Raw genomic sequence first — 21,132 nt, 5'->3', positions numbered from 1 at the left:
CCTGACTTTATGACCCACTGTTTCACCTGGACTCCTGAGAATTGTGTGCCCAGTGCTCAGCCTTGCTCATCTATACATCTGATGTCCTGCCAAGCTAATCATCTGTGAGCTCTTCTGTTTTTGGATCCCCACCTGGCTCCCTGGTTATAAGCCCTCCCTTCCTGAGTAACATACAACCCATGATATTGCCTATTGTCTAGTGCCCTAATTCCTTTTTTTTTAAATGATTTTTTATTATATTATGTTAGTCACCATACAGTACATCCCCAGTTTCCGATGTAAATTTCGATGATTCATTAGTTGTGTATAACACCCAGTGCACCGTGCAATATGTGCCCTCCTTACTACCCATCACCGGTCTATCCCATTCCCCCACCCCCTCCTCTCTGAGGCCCTCAGTTTGTTTCTCATAGTCCAGTGCCCTAATTCCTAATGTATAGGTGTAATTCTATTTATGTCCCCAAAGTGACATTATGTAGAGAGCTAATAAGGAAAAAAGTCACCAACGTGGGTAACAGGAAGGCGTGGGAAAGAGTCCCAAGCATGGTCAGGGTACTCCTCAGCCAGCATGCTGAATAGCCTTTGGGTAGATACCCTTGAGCACAGCCACCATCTGTCTCTGTTGTCATTCAGAGTCCATTGATATGGGTCTTTCAGTCCAAACAACCAGCCAAGCCAGTAGTTTGCACTGGTGCAGGGAAACAGTTAGTTCTGTGACTATTTCTTTACCTCTTCAGTTCACTCTTTCATGTCCCACAGACTGAGAGATGGTGCTTAATGAGAACCAGAATAATGAGTTCTTTACATATCCGAAGAACTAGTGCCCTTCCTTTACAGCATCTGTCCTTTCAGTTTAGGGTTCCCAAAAGGTTGGTATTTTAACGGGATTTAATAAAGAAATACACAGTAATTAACCATTAAGATTCTGGTTTCTCTCACAAGTACTTCGGTGGGTATACAAGGTGTTTGTATTCAGGGAAATCTCTTGTTCAGTGAGGTGCAGTATAGGTGAAATTTCCCCATTTTGCCATTTTATTACTATTTTGCCCTTGTTCCTTTCTTTAAAAAAAATTCTGGTGTTGCATGGCTCCAGAGTTCTTTTTTTTTTTTTTTTTTTTTTTTTTTTTTTTTTTTTTTTTTAGTGTTCCATGATTCATTGTTTGCTTATAACACCCAGTGCTCCATGCAATATGTGCCCTCCTTACTACCCATCACCCGCCTATCCCAGTCCCCCATCCCCCTCCCCTCTGAAGCCATCAGTTTGTTTCCCAGAGTCCGTAGTCTCTCATGGTTCATCCTCCTTCTGTTTACCCCTCCTTCATTCTTCCCTTCCTTCTCCTACTGATCTTCCTCCTATTTCTTATGTTCCATAAATGAGTAACACCGTATGATAGTTGTCTTTCTCTGCTTGACTTATTTCACTTAGCATAATCTCCTCCAGTCCTGTCCAGGTTGCTGCAAATGTTGGGTAATCGTTCTTTCTGATGGCTGAGTAATATTCCATTGTATATATGGACCACATCTTCTTAATCCAGTCATCTGTTGAAGGGCATCTTGGCTCCTTCCACGATTTAGCTATTGTGGGCAATGCTGCTATGAACATTGGGGTGCATATGGCCCTTCTCTTCACTACATCTGTATCTTTGAGGTAAATACCCAGTAGTGCAATGGCTGGATCATAGGGTAGCTCTATTTTTAACTTTTTGAAGGACCTCCACACTGTTTTCCAAAGTGGCTGTACCAACTTACATTCTCACCAACAGTGTAAGAGAGATCCCCTTTCTCCATATCCTTTCCAACATTTGTTGTTTCTTGCCTTGTACATTTTTGCCATTCTAACTGGCGTAAGGTGGTATCTCAATGTGGTTTTGATTTGAATTTCCCTGATAGCTAATGATTTTGAACATTTTTTCACATGTCTATTAGCCATTTGTATGTCATCATTGGATAAGTGTCTGTTCATATCTTCTGCCCATTTTTGATTGGATTATTTGTTTCTCACGTATTGAGTTTGAGAAGTTCTTTGTAGATCTTGGATACCAGTCTTTTACCTATAGTGTCATTTGCAAATATCTTCTCCCATTCTGTGGGCTTCCTCTTAGTTTTTTTGACTGTTTCCTTGGCTGTGCAGAACATTTTTATCTTGATGAAGTCCCACAAGTTCGTTTTTTCTTTTGTTTCTTTTGCCTTAGGAGATGTGTCATGAAAAAAGTTGCTGTGGCCAATGTCAAAGAGGTTGCAGCCTATGTTCTCCTCTAGGATTTTGATGGATTCCTGTCTCACATAGAGGTCTTTCATCCATTTGGAGTTTATCTTTGTGTATGGTGTGAGAGAGTGGTCAAGTTTCATTCTTTTGCATATAGCTGTCCAATTTTCCCAGCACCATTTATTGAAAAGACTGTCTTTTTTCCACCGGATGTTTTTTCCTGCTTTGTCAAAGATTAGTTGCCCAAAGAGCCGAAGGTCCATTATTGGGTTCTCTATTCTGTCCCATTGGTCTATGTGTCTATTTTTGTGCCAGTACCATGCTGTCTTTGTGATCACAGCTTTGTAGTACAGCTTGGAATCCAGCAATGTGATGCCCCAGCTTTGTTTTTCCTTTTCAACAGTTCCTTGGCGATTCGGGGCCTTTTCTGGTTCCACACAAATTTAAGGGCTGTTTGTTCCAGTTTTTTGAAAAATGTCATTTTTTGATCGGGATGGCATTGAAAGTGTAGATTGCTCTGGGTAGCATAGACATTTTAACTATGTTTATTCTTCCGATCCATGAGCATGGAATATTTTTCCATCTTTTTGTGTCTTCTTCAATGTCTTTCAAGAGTGATTTGTAGTTTCTAGAATATTGATCCTTTATGTCTCTGGTTAAGCTAATTTTGAGATAACATGATTTTTGGTGCTATTGTAAACGGAACGGACTCCCTAATTTCTCTTTTTTCAGTCTTATTGTTTGTGTATAGAAATGCAACTGATTTCTGAGCATTGATTTTGTACCCTGCCACATTACTGAATTGCTCTATAAGTTCTAGTAATTTGGGGGTGGAGTGTTTTGGGTTTTCCATATAGAGTATCATGTCATCTGTGAAGAGAGACAGTTTGACTTCTTCTTTGCCAAATTGGATACCTTTTATCCCTTTTTGTTGTCTGATTGCTGTTGCAAGGACTTCTAGTACTATTTGGATGATAATGGAGAGAGTGGACATCCTTGTCGTGTTCCTGATCTTAAGGGAAAGGCTTTCAGCTTTTCCCCATTGAGAATGATACTCACTGTAGGCTTTTCATACATGGTTTTTATGAAATTGAGGATTGTACCCTCTATCCCTACACTCTGAAGTGTTTTAATCAGGAAAGGAGGCTGTATTTTGTCAAATGCTTTTTCTGCATCAATTGAAAGGATCATATGGTTCGTGACTCTGTTCTTGTTGATATGATCTATCACACTGATCGATTTGCAAATTTTGAACCACCCTTGCATCCCAGGGATGATCCCACTTGGTCATGATGGATAATCCTTTTAATGTACTGTTGGATCCTATTAGCTAGGATCTTGTTGAGAATTTTGACATCCATATTCATCAGGGATATCGGTCTGTAATTCTCCTTTTTGATGGGGTCTTTGCCTGGTTTGGGGATCAAGGTCATACTGGCCTCATAGAATGAGCTTGGTAGTTTTCCTTCTGTTTCTATTTTTTGAAGCAGCTTCAGGAGAATAGGTATTATTTCTTCTTTGAATGTTTGGTAGAATTCCCCGGGGAATCCGTCAGGCCCTGGAGTCTTGTTTTTGTGGAGGTTTTTGATCACTGCTTCAATCTCTTCATAATTAATCGGTCTGTTTAAATAATCAATTTCTTCCTGTTTCAGTCTTGGTAGTTTATAGATGTCCAGGAAGGCATCCATTTCTTCCAGTTGTTTAATTTATTGGCATAAAGCTGTTGATAAAAGTTTCTAATGATCCTTCCTATTTCATTGGTGTTGGTTGTGATCTCTCCCCTTTCATTCATAATTTTATTAATTTGGGTCCTTTCTCTATTCTTTTGAATAAGTCTGGCCAGTGGCTTATCAATCTTGTTTATTCTTTCAAAGAACCAGCTTCTAGTTCTGTTGATCTGCTCTACTGTGCTCCTGGTGTCTAATTCATTGATCCTTGCTCTAATCTTGATCACCTGCCTTCTCATGCATGAGTTAGGCCTGTTCTGTTCCAGCTCCAGCTTCTTGAGGTGAGAATATAAAAACTGCATTTTAGATTTTTCTATTTTTTTGAGGGAGACTTGGATGGCTATGTATTTTCCCCTTAGGACTGCCTTCGCCTTTGCAGTATCCCATAGGTTTGGGACTGATGTGTTTTCATTTTCGTTGGTCTCCAAAAATTGTTTGATCTCCTTCTTAATTTCCTGGTTTACCCAATCATTCTTGAGCAGGACCATTCTTAGTTTCCAAGTGTTTGAATTTCTTCCAAATTTTTCCTTGTGATTGAGTTTGAGTTTCAAAGCATTGTGGTCTGAGAATATGCAGGGAATAATCTCAGTCTTTTGGTATTGGTTGAGACCTGTTTTGTGACCCAGTATATGGTCTATTCTGGTGAAAGTTCCATGTGCATTTGAAAAGAATGACCATTCTGTTGTTCTGAGGTGTAGTGTTCTGTATATATCTATGAGGTCCATCTGGTCCAGGATGTCGTTCAAAGCTCTTGTTTCTTTGTTGATTTTCTGCTTAGGTGATCTGTCTATTGCTGAGAGTGGAGTGTTGACATCCCCTACTATTAACGTATTATTATCTATGTGTCTCTTTATTCTGGTTAAGAGTTGGCTTGTGAAAAAAAAAAAAAAGAGTTGGCTTGTGTATCTAGCTGCTCCCCTGTTGGGGGCATAGATATTTATAACTGTCATATCCACTTGTTGGATACATCCTTTAAGAATAATATAGTGTCCTTCTGTATCTCTAACTACAGTATTTAGTTGAAAATCTAATCTGTCTGATATGAGAATTGTTACCCCAACTTTCTTTTGATGTCAATTGGCTTGAAAACTGGCTTTCCATCCCTTCACTTTCAGTCTGGATGTATCCTTCAGTTCAAAATGAGTCTCTTGTAGACAGCAAATGGATGGGTCATGGCTTTTTATCCAATCTGCAACCCTGTGGCATTTAATGGGAGCATTTAGGCCATTCACATTGAGAGTGATTATTGAGAGATATGATTTTAATGATGTCATGTTGCCTGTGAAGTCTTTGTTTCTGTAGATTGTAAATTTCTCTTCTGTATCACTCTTGGGCCTTTTTACTTTTATAGAACCCCCCCTTAATATCTCATGTAGGGCTGGTTTGGTGGTTATGAATTCCTTCAGTTTCTGCCAATCTTGGAAGGTCCTTATCTCTCCATCCATTCTGAATGACAGCCTTGCTGGATAAAAGATCCTTGGCTGCATGTTCTTCTCAGATAGAGCTTTGAAAATACCCTGCCAACCCTTCCTGGCCTGCCAGGTCTCTGTAGACAAGTCTGACATTATTCTAATATTTTTCCCTCTGTATTTACATACAGAGGGATTTTCTTCCCCCTTGCCCTTTCAATACTGTATCCTTGGGTCTAATATTTGTGAATTGTACTATGACGTGACGTGGTGTAGGCCTGTTCTCATTAATCTTGGGCAGGGTCCTCTCTGCCTCTTGGACATGAATGCTTGTTTCCTTTGCCAGATTAGGGAAATTCTCAGCTACAATTTGTTCAAATATCTCTTCTAGATCTCTCTCTTTCTTCACCCCCTCAGGGATGCCAATGATTCTGACATTGGAACATCTCATTAAGTCAGTAATCTCCCGTAATCTACATTCTTGAGATTGGATTTTTTTGAGGCAAGTTTCTGTTTTAACTTTCTCTTCTATCATCCCATCTTCCAATTCACTAATTCGTTCTTCTGCCTCATTTACCCTGGCCATCAGAGCATTTAGTTTAGACTGCATTTGATTCATAGCATTTTTAATTTCTGCCAGATTCACTCTCATTTCCACCCTTAGAGATTCTATATTCTCATTCATATTTTTAATATTTTTTTTCAAGCCTACACACCATCTTGACCATTGTTACTCTGAACTCCATTTCTGACAATTTGGTTATATCCGTATCCATCAGTTCTGTGGCAGAGGCCACAGTCTCTGTCTCCTTTCTTTGCTGAGGGTTTCTCCTCCTTGTCATTCTGATGAGGAGAGGTTGTGGGGATGTACAGAGCCCAAATTATTGACCAGGACCCAGGCAGTGTGCACTTGTTTTATAGGGACCTTAGGGATGTGGGCTTCTTGATTTTTTCAGCCTGCCTTCTGGGGGAGGAGCCTGCCACACTGATATTCAGGCAACCCTGGTTGGGTAGAGTCTCCATGTCCCCTGCGAGGGGGGATGGGGATGGGCACACCGTGAGCCGGTATTTCCAGGCTTTTGTTCTCTGGTGGCTTTCCCTGGTGGTTTTCTGTGACTCTTCTGAGAGTCAGAGCAGCAGTGGCCAAATCCCAGCCTCTGTCTCAGAACAGAGAGATCGCAGACTATTCTCCACTGAGTTCTTCTGGCCACTCTAACTCTGTTTCCCTCGGTGCTGCTAAAAACCCCGCAGCATCCAGGGTTGTGGGCCCCACAGCCACTCTCCCAGCCCTCACTTCCCGGGCAGGCACTTCTCTGTCCTTTGTGTTTCTAACACCGCCAGCCACCTCCATTCCCGCCAGTGCTCCTGAGCTCTCTGTTTCAGGGCGGTTCACGCGTGCTCCAGAGCTCCGGTTGTCAGTCTGGTCGTGCATGCTCTCCCGAACTCCCGGTTTCAGTCTTGTTCCAGGGTGTGCTGTGGAGCTCCGGTTTTCAGTTTGGATGCCTGCGTGCTCCCGAGCAACCTGGTTTCAGTCCGGTCCCAGTGAACGCTCCGGAGCTCCGGTTTTCAGACTGGTCGCGCACGTTCCCAGGGTCATGGTCTCAGTCTGATCTCTCTCCCGAGGATGCTGGTCTGTGAGTCCGCCCGCTCCCCAGCTCAAGTGGCTACCGCTTCCCAGCACCCGAGCTCGGCAGCTCCCTCCCACTTCCGTTTATCTTCCGATATCTGTGCGCAGATTCACGGCTCCCCACTTCGTACCTCAATACTTAGTGGCTGGAGATGTTCGTTTGTAGAGATCCAGATGTATCTTCCTGCGTCTCAGGCTGATTTCGTGGGTGTTCAGGATGGTCTGGTACCTATCCAGCTCGACTCAGGGGACCAGCTGAAGAAAGGGTCCCCTACTCGTCCACCATCTTTTCCCCAGGCCTCCCAGAGTTCTTTCTAAGGGAATTGCACTGTGAACAGCCTCCCGTGCTGCTCTCTGTAAAAGATCCTGAAACATCTTTAAGAACAGAGAGAGCCTACAATGGAACTGACATCCAGGTTGTTCCCTTGATAATATAATTTTTCTGTAGGCCTTCCTGTCCTCTCTTTGACCCTGGAGTCTACCTTGTTTTAAAAGAGGGGAAACCTTGGACAAGGATTCATGATAAGGTTTGTCCTCCTATATCAGTGCAAGGTATACAGGCCTGAAATACCTCCCTGTGATACACCTGAGAGCCATTTATTTTTGAGATGCACAAGGATTCGTGTTACTTTTGAGGTCTCAGTACTTTGGTCTGACTTTGGTACATCATTTATCCCTTTGCCTTGGGCACTAGAGCCCACATGTTGGAGAAATCTTCTAAATTAACTTATATAGTTTTCTGAAGAGCTTCAAGTAAGTTCATCGTCCTTGAGTGTACCAGCTCTCCAGTAGTTCTGTTTATGTTTCTAGCTTGCTTGTAAGTTTTTATCCATTTTACTGAAAAACAAAAGAGGATGTCTTCTTCCTTCTACTTTAATATTTCATACTAAAGATTATGGATGATTATTATATAGGAAATACAGATCCTAAACATTAGGTTGTGCTTTCATTTTTGTTTTTTGGCAGAGAATATTGGGCTTGCAGAGAAGACATTAAGTCGTTTCTCTTTTTTTCATCTTTTTCATTTTATTTTTTAATTTTTCCCATATAGTTTGAGGATGGCATCCTTGACGCTTGCCTGTATGTGATGGACAAAGCAGAAATGGACCTTTCTGGTAGAGGGAATCCCATCAAAGTCGGCCGTGTTGGGTCTGCAATGGTAAGCAACTACTGATTACTTAGGTTGATTACATATGTCATTTGCCTTGGTAGAGATGCCAGTTCATTAAGAGCTGTTGAAATGATGATTTTTATTTGTAAGCTTTTATTTGTAAGAGTCTTGAATTCCCTGAACTTTTCAAGTGCTATAAAACAAAATCTTATGTCAGTACTATATGTTTCTTTAGCTTCAAACAAGTGGTGATAGGTAACATGATATGATACTATAGACCACTTATTCTTAGAATCTCTTGCATAGGGACTAAGGAGTGACCATGACAAAATGTCAATGACTATAATCTATCAATCAAACAAACAAACATCAAGGAGCACCAAAAAAAGAAAGAAAAAAAGAGCAGGACACATCTTTTCTCTATTTTCACACCCATAGTAAGAGTAAAGAAATAAATGACTCTAAATCCTAGCTTTTATTATAATGATACCTCACCATAGGGCTTTATAGTTTATGAAAGTTAGTTTAGCTTATAGTTTGTAGTTAATTCATCACATTAACTGCATGAGATAAGTAGGGCAGACATTATGCATGCCATTTTACAAATTAGGAAACAGGGTGATAATAGTTTGTCAGTGACAGAGCCATAGCTGGAATTCAGGTCTGCAGACTCCCAATCTAGACATTTTCTTCCTCCCATGTTGCTCTCTATAGGACATCCTGAAACATCTTCAAGAATGCAGAGATCCTGCAATGGAACAGCTTCTAGGAGAGGAGATAGAATTATCATGAATAGGAAGGTTGGGGGTCAGGTGGTGAAGGGGATTAAATGTAATGCCCAGGTCCTGTGCAGTCTTGGACTGTCCTAATAAATACAGCACATAGATTCTGCCTTTGGTGCATTAAAGCATACCAAATCTGGTTCATGAGCAGAATATTCCTGAAGAAACATTAAGCGAGGTGCTATTTCATACAAAGACTGAGAAAAAAAATCTATCTTATCAATTTCCTTAAGTTTTCCAAAAAACAAATTCTCTCTCTGGAAGAGTTTTGTCTTCGAGTTTGGTTTGAGTTAAATAAAATCAATATTGCTCATGTAAACATATTAGAATGAGAGTGATGTGAAATATAATTTCTGGTTAGCTTTTAAGAAGAAGGGTTATTTTTCATTAGTACCTAAGCTACATGTAAATTTAGAAGATCATGGGCATAAAAAGAAGGCAAAACCAATCTCTTAAGGTTGTTTTGTTTTCTGTTGTTAGTTCATATTGCATACTGAAAAGATGGTTAATTCTAAAGAACTTAGAAATTTCCTTACAACTATTTATAACAATATATATTAGACCTGTAGGTGATCACTGCTATTCCTGTTTCCCAGACAAGATTCCCATTTTTCTTTTCCTTTGAAGTTACCATTGCAGGTTTGCAGTGAGAAGGAAGCAACAACCCTCAGTGGTTGAATATGAACTAATGCCTTCTTGCTCATTCTGAAATGGCATGCTCACCAGCCTAAGCTTACTCACACATTGTGCATATTTTTGCTAATCTAAAAATCACTGCCTAACACAAGCCAATGCAAGAGGGAAGTAAACATGAAGCAGCTAACCCAATACTTTCTGTAGTGGCATCTGGCCAAGTGGAAGTGGTGGAATCCTGTGTTAAGCACACAATCCTAATGCAAATTGCCTTGAGTGTTATTAGTCACAAAAAGCCTATGGAGTTCTAATTTTGAAAATCCATAACCCAATTATAAGACTTAGAGCTAGACAGAACCTATGGGGAAGGGTGGGATGGGATAGTTTGGTTTGGGTTGGCTTTACCTTGAAGGGAGAGGTCTTGGGCATTAGGGGACAGAGGCCATACCCTGGGCTATTTATTTTTGTTTTGTTTTTGTTTTTGTTTCAAGTTTTTATTTAAATTATAGTTAGTTAATATATCGTGTAATATTGGTTTCAGGAGTAGAATTTAATGATTCATTACTTACATATAACACCCAGTGTTCATCACATCAAATGCCCTCTTTAATACCCACCACCCGTTTAGCCCATCCCCCTCCTACCTCCCCTCCATCAACCCTCAGTTTGTTTCTCTATAGTTAAGAGTCTGTTATGGTTTGCCTCCCTCTTTTTTTTCCTCCTTTCCCTATGTTCATCTGTTTTTTTTCTTAAATACCACATATGAGTTAAATCATATGGTATTTGTCTTTCTCTGACTGACTTATTTCCCTTAGCATAATACACTCTAGCTCCATCAGTGTCATTGCAAATGGAAAGATTTCATTCTTTTAGATGACTGAGTAATATTCCATTATATATATATATATATATATATATATATATATATATATATATAACTTCTGTATCGATTTATCAGTCAATGGACAATGGACATTTGGGCTCTTTCCATAATTCAATTATTGTTGACAATGTTGCTGTAAACATCTGGGTACATGTGTCCCTTCAAATCAGTATTTTTGTATCCTTTGCATAAATACCTAGTAGTACAATTGCTGGATCATAAGGTAGTTCTATTTTTAACCTTTTGAGGAACCTCCATACTGTTATCCACAGTGACTGCACCAGTTTGAATTTCCACCAATACTGTGAGAGTGTTACTCTTTCTCCAAATCCTCACCAACATCTGTTGTTTCCTGTATTGTTGATTTTAGCCATTCTGACAGGTGTGAGGTGATATCTCATTGTAGTTTTGATTTGCATTTCCCTGATGATGAGTGATGTTGAGCATCTTTTCATGTGTCTGTTGGCCATCTGGATGTCTTCTTTGGAAAAACGTCTGTTCATGTCTTCTGCCCATTTCTTAACTGGATTATTTTTTGGGCTCTTCGGTCTCATAAGTTCTTTATAGGTTTTGGATACTAGTCCTTTATCAGATATGTCATTTGAAAATATCTTCTCCCATTCTGAAGGTTTCTTTTAATTTTTTTGTTTGTTTCACCCTGGGTCGTTTTGGACGCTATTTCTGGTTTCACCCCCACCATTGTTTACATACACAAAATATATGTTTGATGGTTTTCAAAACCCTTTCATATCTATTTTCTCCTTTAATCCTTAAAAGAGCTCTATACATCTTTTCAAAATCTATTCAGTTATAATGATTTTAGAAACTGAAATATTGAGCCTCTGAAAATCAATAAAAAACATGACACTTTAACCCTTTTTTTTAAATTTTTTATTATGTTATGTTAGTCACCATACAGAAAAACATGATACTTTAAAAAAACATCAACTGTTTTCTGATCATTGAGGCAGTTCCTCTCCTATTCACAAATTCTGGATATCTATCCTGAAATTGTTGAGTGAAGTTAAACAGAGACTAAAAGAAAAACAAAACAAAGACACCCCCCCAAATTTCTCAAAAATTTGCCTTAAAATATGAGAAGATGTATTTAGAAAGCCCAGAAAGAAAATGTTCTGAAGTTGCATGAGTCTAGCCAAAATGTTGATCCCGAGGCAGAGATGCCTGTGCCTGGTTTCTCAGGGGGCTGGCCTCGTTGGCGGGAAGAACAGAGGTTGCTGCTGGGTGTTTTAGGAATTCTTCTTATGTATCTCCCCAGCCTGGTCACCAAAGCTGGAAATTCCTTTCACAGGATACCAGTACTAGAACAGCCAGACATGGTGACATGCAAATTCTCTGGGAGAGGCAATGTATTGACTTCAGTTCAATTTCCTGGGATCAAATATTGCCATGAGGGAGTGGGAATGAGCAGCCTGAAGAGGGCCCAGTAGCTATAAGAGGCAAGAGCAGATGATTGAGACAAATTTGCCTACTGTGGTCATGACAAAGTCTAACACTGAAAATTGGCAGGGAATTTACAGGGAGTTGGTGGGAGCACAATGCTAAATGTGTACAGGCAATAATTCAGGTGTGCAAACTTTCTAATGATAATAATAGTAATATAAATCCAGATGTTAAGTGCATAATCCCCAGATAAAAATCTTTATTGTCCGGTGTCGATGACCTTGGATGGTTCCTTGTCGTGGGGACTGGTCTGTGCACAAGAGGATTTTAGCAGCATCCCTGGCTTCTACCCTGGAGATGACAGTAGCACCTTCCACCCACCTGTTGTGACAACCAGGAATGGCTTCAAATATTTCCAAATGCTCCCTGGGGGTCAAAACATCCTCAGTGAGGACCACAGCAATAAACCCCTCTGTGGTTCAGTTTCCCAGCTTTTGCAATGGACACAACCCTCTCTTCTCACCTGCACAGAGAATCTGTCTTCTTACGTCATTCAAAACCTACTGGTTTTCAGGGCACCTAAGTGGCTCAGTCAGTTAAGTGTCTGCCTTCGGCTCAGGTCATGATTCTGGAATCCTGGTATCGAGCTCCACATCCGGCTTCCTCCTTGGTGGGGAGTCTGCTTCTCCCTCTCACTCTGCACCTCCCCCCCGCTCATGCTCTCTCTCTCTCTCAAATAAATGAATAAAATCTTAAAAAAAATAACACCTGCTGGTTTTCATTTCTCTACTGAAGCAAAAGTGGAGACGGCATCATATGGGAAGAGCTCTGGCCCCTGTCAGATCAGATCCCTCAGCTCTGATTCTACCACTAACTTACTGTGTGACTCAGGACAAATCCCTCAACCTCTCCACACCTCATTTCATCCTTAAAACAAAATTTTGTCTCTCTGCTCAAACCACATTTGTTACTCCCGTGGTAACACATATATCCTTTTATTCTTTAGATCAATGTTCTTCTTTCTTCTGTTTTTTTCCTTTATAAATTCAGTAGCTTATTTTGTCCTCATTTTGAGTTGCTGTTTCTTCACTTTGATGTGAAAACCGGAAAAGTTTATGACAATCCGGGCAGCCCTGGGCTATTGGATTTTCCCAAGAGAAAGAAAGTCTAAAAACCCTGTAATCTCATTGTTGGGGTATCGGGTCTGAGAAGTTATACCCTTACATAAGCTGACTTTACTTAGGCTCTTCTAAATACTGAGTGGTGCATTTTGCCAAAGCCACACTGCAGACTGATGTAAGAGAGAAAGATTTTAAATAGAGGAAATCAGAAAAAAGGAGAAACTTGCCCAAAGTTATACTTTCTCCTTTAAATTACATCCCTTGATTGTTGTTTTCTTTCTACCTCATATCTGATGTGACAGTCCCCACCAGGACAATTGCCAGGAAACGGGCCAGGAAACTTGTAGAAGGATGCTTTGTGCCATCTGAAAATCCATTTTGCTCACAGGGCATCAATAAAGCATTCCATTGCTGGCCCTGAATCACTGTGAAGAAACCAGGCACGGATCTGAGCCTCTGTCAGACTATCAGAACAGTTGTGCTGTGCCATCTGTGACAAAGACAGCACGGTACTGGGACAGGGGAAAGGTGATGACAATATAGCCTGGCAGCTGGGTGGTTACCTGTCCCATGACTGATTGGATCTGGCAGCAACTCTGGGCAGAGAAGTTCTCTGGGGATACACACTGCTGCTTGAGTGGCCAGTGTTGTGGGTACCACGTACTTATTCCCTGTGAAACTCCTGATATTTCACCTCCGTGTAGGTTCCGTCTTCTGGGTTGAGACTTTATCATCAGAAAGTCTATGGTGAAATGCACACAGAACCAGCATAGGAAATCTGCCAGACTCTCCAGGGGTCTTTTGGGGAAGAAGCCCTTGAAAATGATGTCACTTGAAGTCATGTGGCAAATAAATGGCTGAACTGGAAGAAGATAGTGTTCTTGCTGTCAGATCATATTATCTTAGAAGATCACTGCCCGCGCATTAGTGCTAATAACGTAATGATGACACCAAGTTAAGTAGCTGTCTACTGGAGAAAACAAAAAAAACACACACACAAAAACAAGAGAATGGCGTCCAGAACAGGTGAATTTTGAAATACGGAATAAGTGGGGGGAAAAAAGTGTAAATCAGAGAATTCTAAATAGCTAGAGGCATTGGGTCCCTGAGGAAAGAGTTCCCAAAGAGGATGAGGCACCAAATATGGTTCGACGGTGGTACCGGCAGTTGGCGGTGGTGCTAGTGGTGGCAGTGGTGATGATTACAGTCACGGGGGTAACCGTGATGGTGGTGATGGTGGTAGTGATTGCTATGATGATGCTGATGGTAGTAAAACACTTAATATTAACTCACTCATTCAACAAGTATTTGTTGAGAATCTACCAGTCTAGATACTTGGGTACAGTGTAGACAAAACATAATTTCTGCCTTCCAAGACCTTACAGTCTAATAGAAAAGATAGGCTGATGAGTAAAATATGTCAACACGGCACAACATATTCCCGGATGAAATAAGCATAGGGTTGTATGGGAAACCACATCTCTCCAGCTTTGCATGGAGTTTCCCTGGGACTAAGCACTGATCTCACAAGTGTTAGGATATTGGACAAAGAGGTAGAAGAATGGCTGACGAGGGCCCATAGCATTAATAAACTATGCCGTTATTCATGGAAACCCCCTCTCGGTGGTAGAAATTATACCCAAAGATCCAGTTGCCCAAAGAACTGCAGGAAAATGTAGTTTGGGGGAATTTGTTCCTCTAGGGCCTTAATTCAATAATAATATTCATAACATTTATATTAATAATGTGACATTATTAGGAAATTTTGGAAGGAGGGAGAGGAGAAAAAATGTCAATATAGTTTCATATTTTAAAATTCCAGTCTTTATACTGTTGCCAGCCTGGACTTTCCTGCTTCCCTTGAGATAGGCACATTTATTTTTAACCCTGGTCTTTTGCTAATATCGAACCACAGTGCCATCATTAATCCCCATTAATACCCTGTTCTGACTGTGCCTTTTGGGAACTAACTCAAGATTGAACTTTTTTTAACCGATCGATGTTTGGTGTACTCTTTAGCGTTATACAAAAATCTTGAACTCCAGCTAGTAAATCAAACTGACCACAGCTGGAGGTAGGTCCCGGAGATTTGTAGGGCCCAATACACGATGAATGACTGCAGAACTTGCAGAAAAGATGGACTCCAGGGCTTCTGATCCCCCAGCATCTACGATCTCATGGATAAACTGAAAATAGAGCTATTTTTTTACCTTATCCATTTGCTTCCACTTCTCTTTGTCCTAGTATTTAGAAAGGTTTTTTTTTTTCTTTCCATGCATGAAAAAAAGAAAAAAAAAAAAGTACTGACATCACTCCTTTGATAGCTTGCCAAGCAGTTCCATAAGAGACTTATTACGAAACCACTCTTTTATTTTCCTCCAGTTGTTGACTTTGGCATCTTACTGGAAGCTTCACATCAAGCAAACTTCTTCAAGCAGCAAACTAGTATGAGTACTCAGATTACATTTAAAAATTCACCTGGGTTAGAAATTCCACCCTCATTCATCCCAAATAAACTGCGAAGACAGAGATAAAAACATGAAGTCTATTTCCTAATTATGCAGACCAACCACAGCGTAGTTCCCTAGCAGTTTTATTTTTAAAAGATAAAATAAAAATTTAAAAAGCACCATCTAGCTAAGCCTTTGGTTTATAAGCAACTAAAATTATATTGGAGTGAACTGAGGACCCAGGTGCTCAATGGCCATTGTCCCCAGTGATGCCACCACTGTGAAGCTTTTTCACATTTCCCCATATGGATCTTATTTTTGGAAACTTTTCATCTATCAAAAAAGCATGAATATGTAATAGTAATTTGTTTCCCCATTCTCGTGTCAAAAATTTTTATAATTGCCAACCAGAACTCCGAATGGTGGCCATAGTGCTGATAACCATCAGCAGATGTTACTCAGTACGAGCTCACCGAATGCGAATTGGTGCCACCTTTATAAAGGTAAAGATACCACTTCCTTTTGGTGTTTTAGAAAAGTGGCAATGACATACACACCTGCATTACTAACTTTACCGATGCTTAGGGGTTAAAATTTCCAGGCTGTGACCATTGCCAGAAGTAGGCTTCATGATGGCTTTGAGTCCCCACCTGGAGTTTCTGGGTTGACAATTGATTTGGCTTTCGTATTTTTTTTTCTTTCTCTATGAGTCAGGCCCAGGAATGTCAGGCATGGCATTCCTCACTTTGGTACAGCAGAAAAAGAGGCCTCTGCTACTCGTTATAGCTTTTCCAGTGATGACACACCTCGATCAGTGGTGGCGACTTTGGAGAATCTACAGATTAGGATTAATGAAAAATGTTATTGTAGTCCAACAGCATAAAATACTAAAATACCAATTCTAAATTAAACCCTTTAAATTGGAGTCCAGTTTTCCCTAAGCATGGGAGACATTTCTATAGTTCAGGAATGATCGAAGCAAGCCAATCATGATGTTAAACTAAACATGCTACCATAATGTCACCTTAATCACTAGGGATTATCATTTTTGTTTTTTGAAGAATTTTTTACAGTTAACAAATACATTGGAAGCCAGCAGGAATATAGAATTTACCCAGCAGAATTGTTTTCATAGCCACTTCTGATAAATTGTATTCATTCCATAAACAAACAACATGCAAATGAAGAGACTGGCTATCGGGAAGTTAAATGACTTGCCCAAGGTCACTGGGAGAACTGGAAAAGGATCTCAGGTTGCCTAAACTCAACCTTCCATACACAATGTTATATTTCCTTGGATTTGTCCTCTCCACCTGTCCTCTTTCTATATCACATAAGCTCCTCAGATACAAATATAATGCCTTTTACAAGCCCTGTCTGATTCAGTCCTTCTCTTTTAGATCTGGGGGTGGTGGGAAGAGGACAATGAACTGACATCATTTTTTTCTCTAATGGTAAAAGTCAGCAATGTAATGAAGTTTCCATTTGTGGGCAAACAGCTTGATTTCTCAATTATTAAGGTTGCATTTCTTATCCCTGTTGTCCGCATATTTTTGGAGGAAAACAGACGTTTATTACCAACCATCTCTCAAATGTGATAATCGTAGTCAATCTACATGTCTGCTCTCCCTGAATTGCTTTCCCGGAATGAGGTTTCAATGCTGCATCTATTTTATAATCACATAGGCTATTTCTGAAACACGGGGATGCTTTTCAGCAACCCTCCCCCACCAAGCTGTGCAGTTGGGGCTGCTGTGCTCTTCGGGGAGAGCCACCCCAGGATAGACGGCTACAATGCAGCAAAGCCTTTAGGAAATGCCACACAATGTTATGCACTTTATTCCCTTCGTGCCCTTTCCTTCCCCTCCCTTCTCCCTGACAAGCTTCTCCTTTCCTCTTCCTACCCTGCTTTTTTTTTGTCTTTCTCATCCATCTATTCCTTTCATTCAGGTATTTTTGGAGGCCTGTCTAATACCAGCCCTATACCATGCAGCAGTGGTATAACAATGAAAAAAGCAGACACTTGAAGAGCTTAAAATCCCAGCCTCTCTCTCTCTCGGTCCATGTTTGGTTCTTGCTCTCATGATTATCAATTAGTAAAATATGTTTTGGCCAAATAAGAATCCTCAGTTACTAAGGGAACAAGGTTAATAATCTCTAGTTGTAATGGTTTCCATGAAAAATGAATCTAATTACCCACCCCTGTCAGAGCTTGTGTCGAGTGTATATACCAAAGGCTATTTGCATAACAGTGGTTATATGCTTCACAATATAGGTTAGGGTTGATTCATGGGTTGTTTCTTTCTTGAAGTAAAATTTACATACAGTGAAATGCATGGATATTAAATGCAAATTTCAGTGAGTTTTGACTGAGGTAATAACTATCACCAAAATATAGACACGATCTTCAGCCCAGAAATTTCCCTTGTGCTTTCTTGTAGTCAATCCACACCCCCATAGGCAACCACTATTCTGATTTCTTGCAACACATTATATTCGCCTGTTCTTAAATTTTGCAAATGGATTCATACAGTATATACCTTTGGGGGCTGGCTTATTTTATTCAATCAGTTGTTGCATGTGTCTTTAATGCGTTCCTTTTTATTGCTAAGTAGCATTTCATTGTATTCTCTATCATAATTTGTCCATCCATCTACCTGTTGATGGCCATTTAGAATATTTCCAATTTGGGGTTATTATGAATAAAGCTGCTATGAACATTCTTATACAAGTTTTACGCATATGTTTTCATATCTCTGGGGCAAGTAGCTAAAGGTGGCATGTTTAGGTCATGGGGTCTATATGCTTAACTTTATCAGAATCTGCCAGTTCGCCAAAGTAACTGGACCATTTACATTCCTGGCAGAAATACATGAGAGTTTCAGTTTTTCTATAGTTTCACCTTTTCTTGGTGTTTCAGCTTTCTTAAGCTGGGTATATAGTAGTATCTCTTTGGGGTTTTAATTTTTATTTTTCTGACGACTAATGATATTGAGCACCTTTCCATGCATTTATTGACTATTCATTTATCTTTTTTGGTGTGGTATCTTTTCAAGTCTTTGCCCAATTTCTTAATTGGATTGTTTGTCTTTTTATTATGGACTTGTAGTTGCTGTCTATATAATCTGAATACATGTCCTTTCTCAGATAGTACGGAAGATATTTGCCCCAGAATATGATTTGTCATTAAATTTTCTTAATAGTATATTTTAAGGAACAGAAGTTTTAAAATTTTATGAAATTCAATTTTAAACTTTTTTTAAAAAGAATCTTCCCTAGGAAATAATGTTATTTCCACAAGGTCATGAAGAAATTCTATATTTTGGGGGGAACTTTATAGTTTTAGCTTTACATTTAGGTCTATGATCCATCTTGAGTTACCATTCGGTGTGGGGTGAGGTAGGGGTCAAGGTTTAATTTGTTTCCTGGTTTGTCCATTTATTCCAGTACCATTTGTTGAAAAGCCTGTTGGGAAAACTTTCATTTGTTGAAAAGACTATCTTTTCTCCCATTGAATTGCTTTGATGACCGTTGAAAATCAAATAACTATATAAATGTGGATCTATTTCTAGACACTGGTCTACCATTGGTCTATTTGTCTGTCCTTATATATACTGTATATACTATACTACACTATACTATACTGTCCCATACTATCTAGATTCCCGTAGTGTTACAGTAAATCTTCAAATCAGGCAGTACTTCTACTTTGTTCTTCATTTTCAACTTTGTTTTGGTCATTCTATATCCTTTGCATTTCTGTATAAATTCTAGAAACAACTTCTCAGTTTCAACAAAATGTCTGTTACATTCTGATTAACCCATTTGCCTATGTCTAAGAAATATTAAAAAGTGACATACACCCACCTTCCACTGATACCATATTCATTCATTAGGTAGAACTTATTGACTGTTTACTCTGTGCTGGTACTGAGGTTACAAAGCCAAACAGCATTGTATCTTCCTTCCTCACAATGAGAGCAAAGACAATCAACCAATGACACAAACAATATGGTAAATAGGAGAGCATTACAAAGCAAAGAATACTATGTGAGCAGAGAGGACATCCAAATCAAAGTGATAGGTAAAGATTTCCAGAATGAAATCAGCTGAGTTGCAAAGAATCAGTAGGCATGCACCATATAAAGAAAGGGTTTGAGTATGGAAGGGCATTCCAGGAAGAGAGAATGATATTTCTAAAAGCATCAAGGCAGAAAAAAGCTTGTTAAGCCCACCACTATGAAAAGCCTACGAGATAATACATGGCTTTCTTACTCTTTGGATCAAAATCCTAACTGTTAGAGGTGTTATGAAAGCCCCAAAAGGATCAAAGATGAGGATCCAGGCAAGGGAGGAAATAGAGCTCTTGCTACCCTATTTCTTCCTCCCATGCATTTGTTCATCTCCCTTGTACTTGCCACATCACTTGACAAATGACGGGGAAGACACAAGAAACAGATCTCTACATTCCCAGATCAATGCATTTTCACATTTTACTTTTTGGAACCATTTTTTCCAAGCAAATATCACTTGAGCCCAAATACGAAAGAAAGAAAGAAAGAAAGAAAGAAAGAAAGAAAGAAAGAAAGAAAGAAAGAAAGAAAAAGCTGTTGTCATTGAAGGGACTTGGTGCCTGAAGCTACGACCACCACCACTCAATCATTTCCTCCACCCCCCAACACAGTGACGGCTGAGCTGCTTTTGCAAATCCCTAGAGTGTCATGGCACAATTTGACACCACTACACCAGTTCCATCTACAGCTAAGATTGATCACCTCCAGATTGTAGCTGGGGGCTTGTGGTTCATAAAACCTGGAAAGAATTTTACTCAAGAAATAATTATTTTCCTTCCCAAATTTAACTCTCCATCTTTGAGGCTAGTTCACGTTACCCAAAATTTATATCCAGTGGTCTTCAAGACACTATTATAAACAGGGTTAGACATAAAATTAAATTCTACAAGAGTTACAGAAATCCTAGCCTTTATGAGAACATAACTTTTAACAATGAAATTTAACAGAATATAACAAAAGTTATTTCATCATAGTCATATACAATGTGCACACAGTATAAGAAAAATACCTTTACATACTTAAAGAAGCAGGAAAAAACTGTAATTATATAAAATGTAAACATATATGTTTCAGGAAATTGGAGAATCAAGAAATGTCACTTTTCTCTATTTTTCAATATCAGGTGAAAATCTGTCCAATTCCCCAATACCAAAATTGGAGAGAGGTCCAGTATTGGTTATGCTTTAAGGCCCTCCCTGTCCTTTGAACTGTACAGGAACCCGGGCCTTATTCTGACCCTGGGGTGGAGGTCTACCCAGCATGACCCCAGCACCAGACCCTAACATCACAGAACCAAGCACAGGCTAGTCCTCCTACAGTCATCCCATTCAAAGGGCTTCTCACCCCAAAAGCGCTATATCCTGACTGGACTTCCCACAGTCCATAATTGCTCAATTCCTGAATCATTGTCCTCAAAGAGCATTGCCTCTGCCTTTCCCCATATCTGAACAAACCCAGTAGAATCACTCCCCAAGGGCCTAAGCCTGGAATTCAGAGATACCCCACCCCACTGAGCACAGAATAAATTTTAACTCTTCTCTCCCCTAAGGTACCTATGCGAGAAATTCCTAAACATTTAAAAAACTATAAAGAAAAAAAAATATATATATATAGCCCTGCTTCAAGAATTGAACACAGTAGCATCTTTCATATATGCTTCCAGTCTCTTTTTATGAAAGATCTTTTTCTATGTTTTGGTTAAAAAAATT

General features: G+C 39.7%; 1 protein-coding gene across 1 annotated transcript in view; it reads left to right on the top strand.

Moving 5' to 3' along the window:
* F13A1 (coagulation factor XIII A chain) overlaps positions 1–21,132 on the top strand; it is a 165,261-nt gene that overhangs the window by 70,012 nt on the left and 74,117 nt on the right. The window contains exon 6 of the mRNA XM_026511433.4: positions 8,021–8,128. Coding sequence (XP_026367218.2) covers positions 8,021–8,128 — 108 coding nt within the window. The remainder of the gene's footprint in view (positions 1–8,020; positions 8,129–21,132) is intronic.

Source organism: Ursus arctos, unplaced genomic scaffold (genome assembly GCF_023065955.2).
Source record: "Ursus arctos isolate Adak ecotype North America unplaced genomic scaffold, UrsArc2.0 scaffold_31, whole genome shotgun sequence".
NCBI classification, from domain to species: Eukaryota; Metazoa; Chordata; class Mammalia; order Carnivora; family Ursidae; genus Ursus; species Ursus arctos.
The sequence above is the reverse complement of the archived record's forward strand: the minus strand, read 5'-3'. Positions and strand labels throughout refer to the sequence as shown.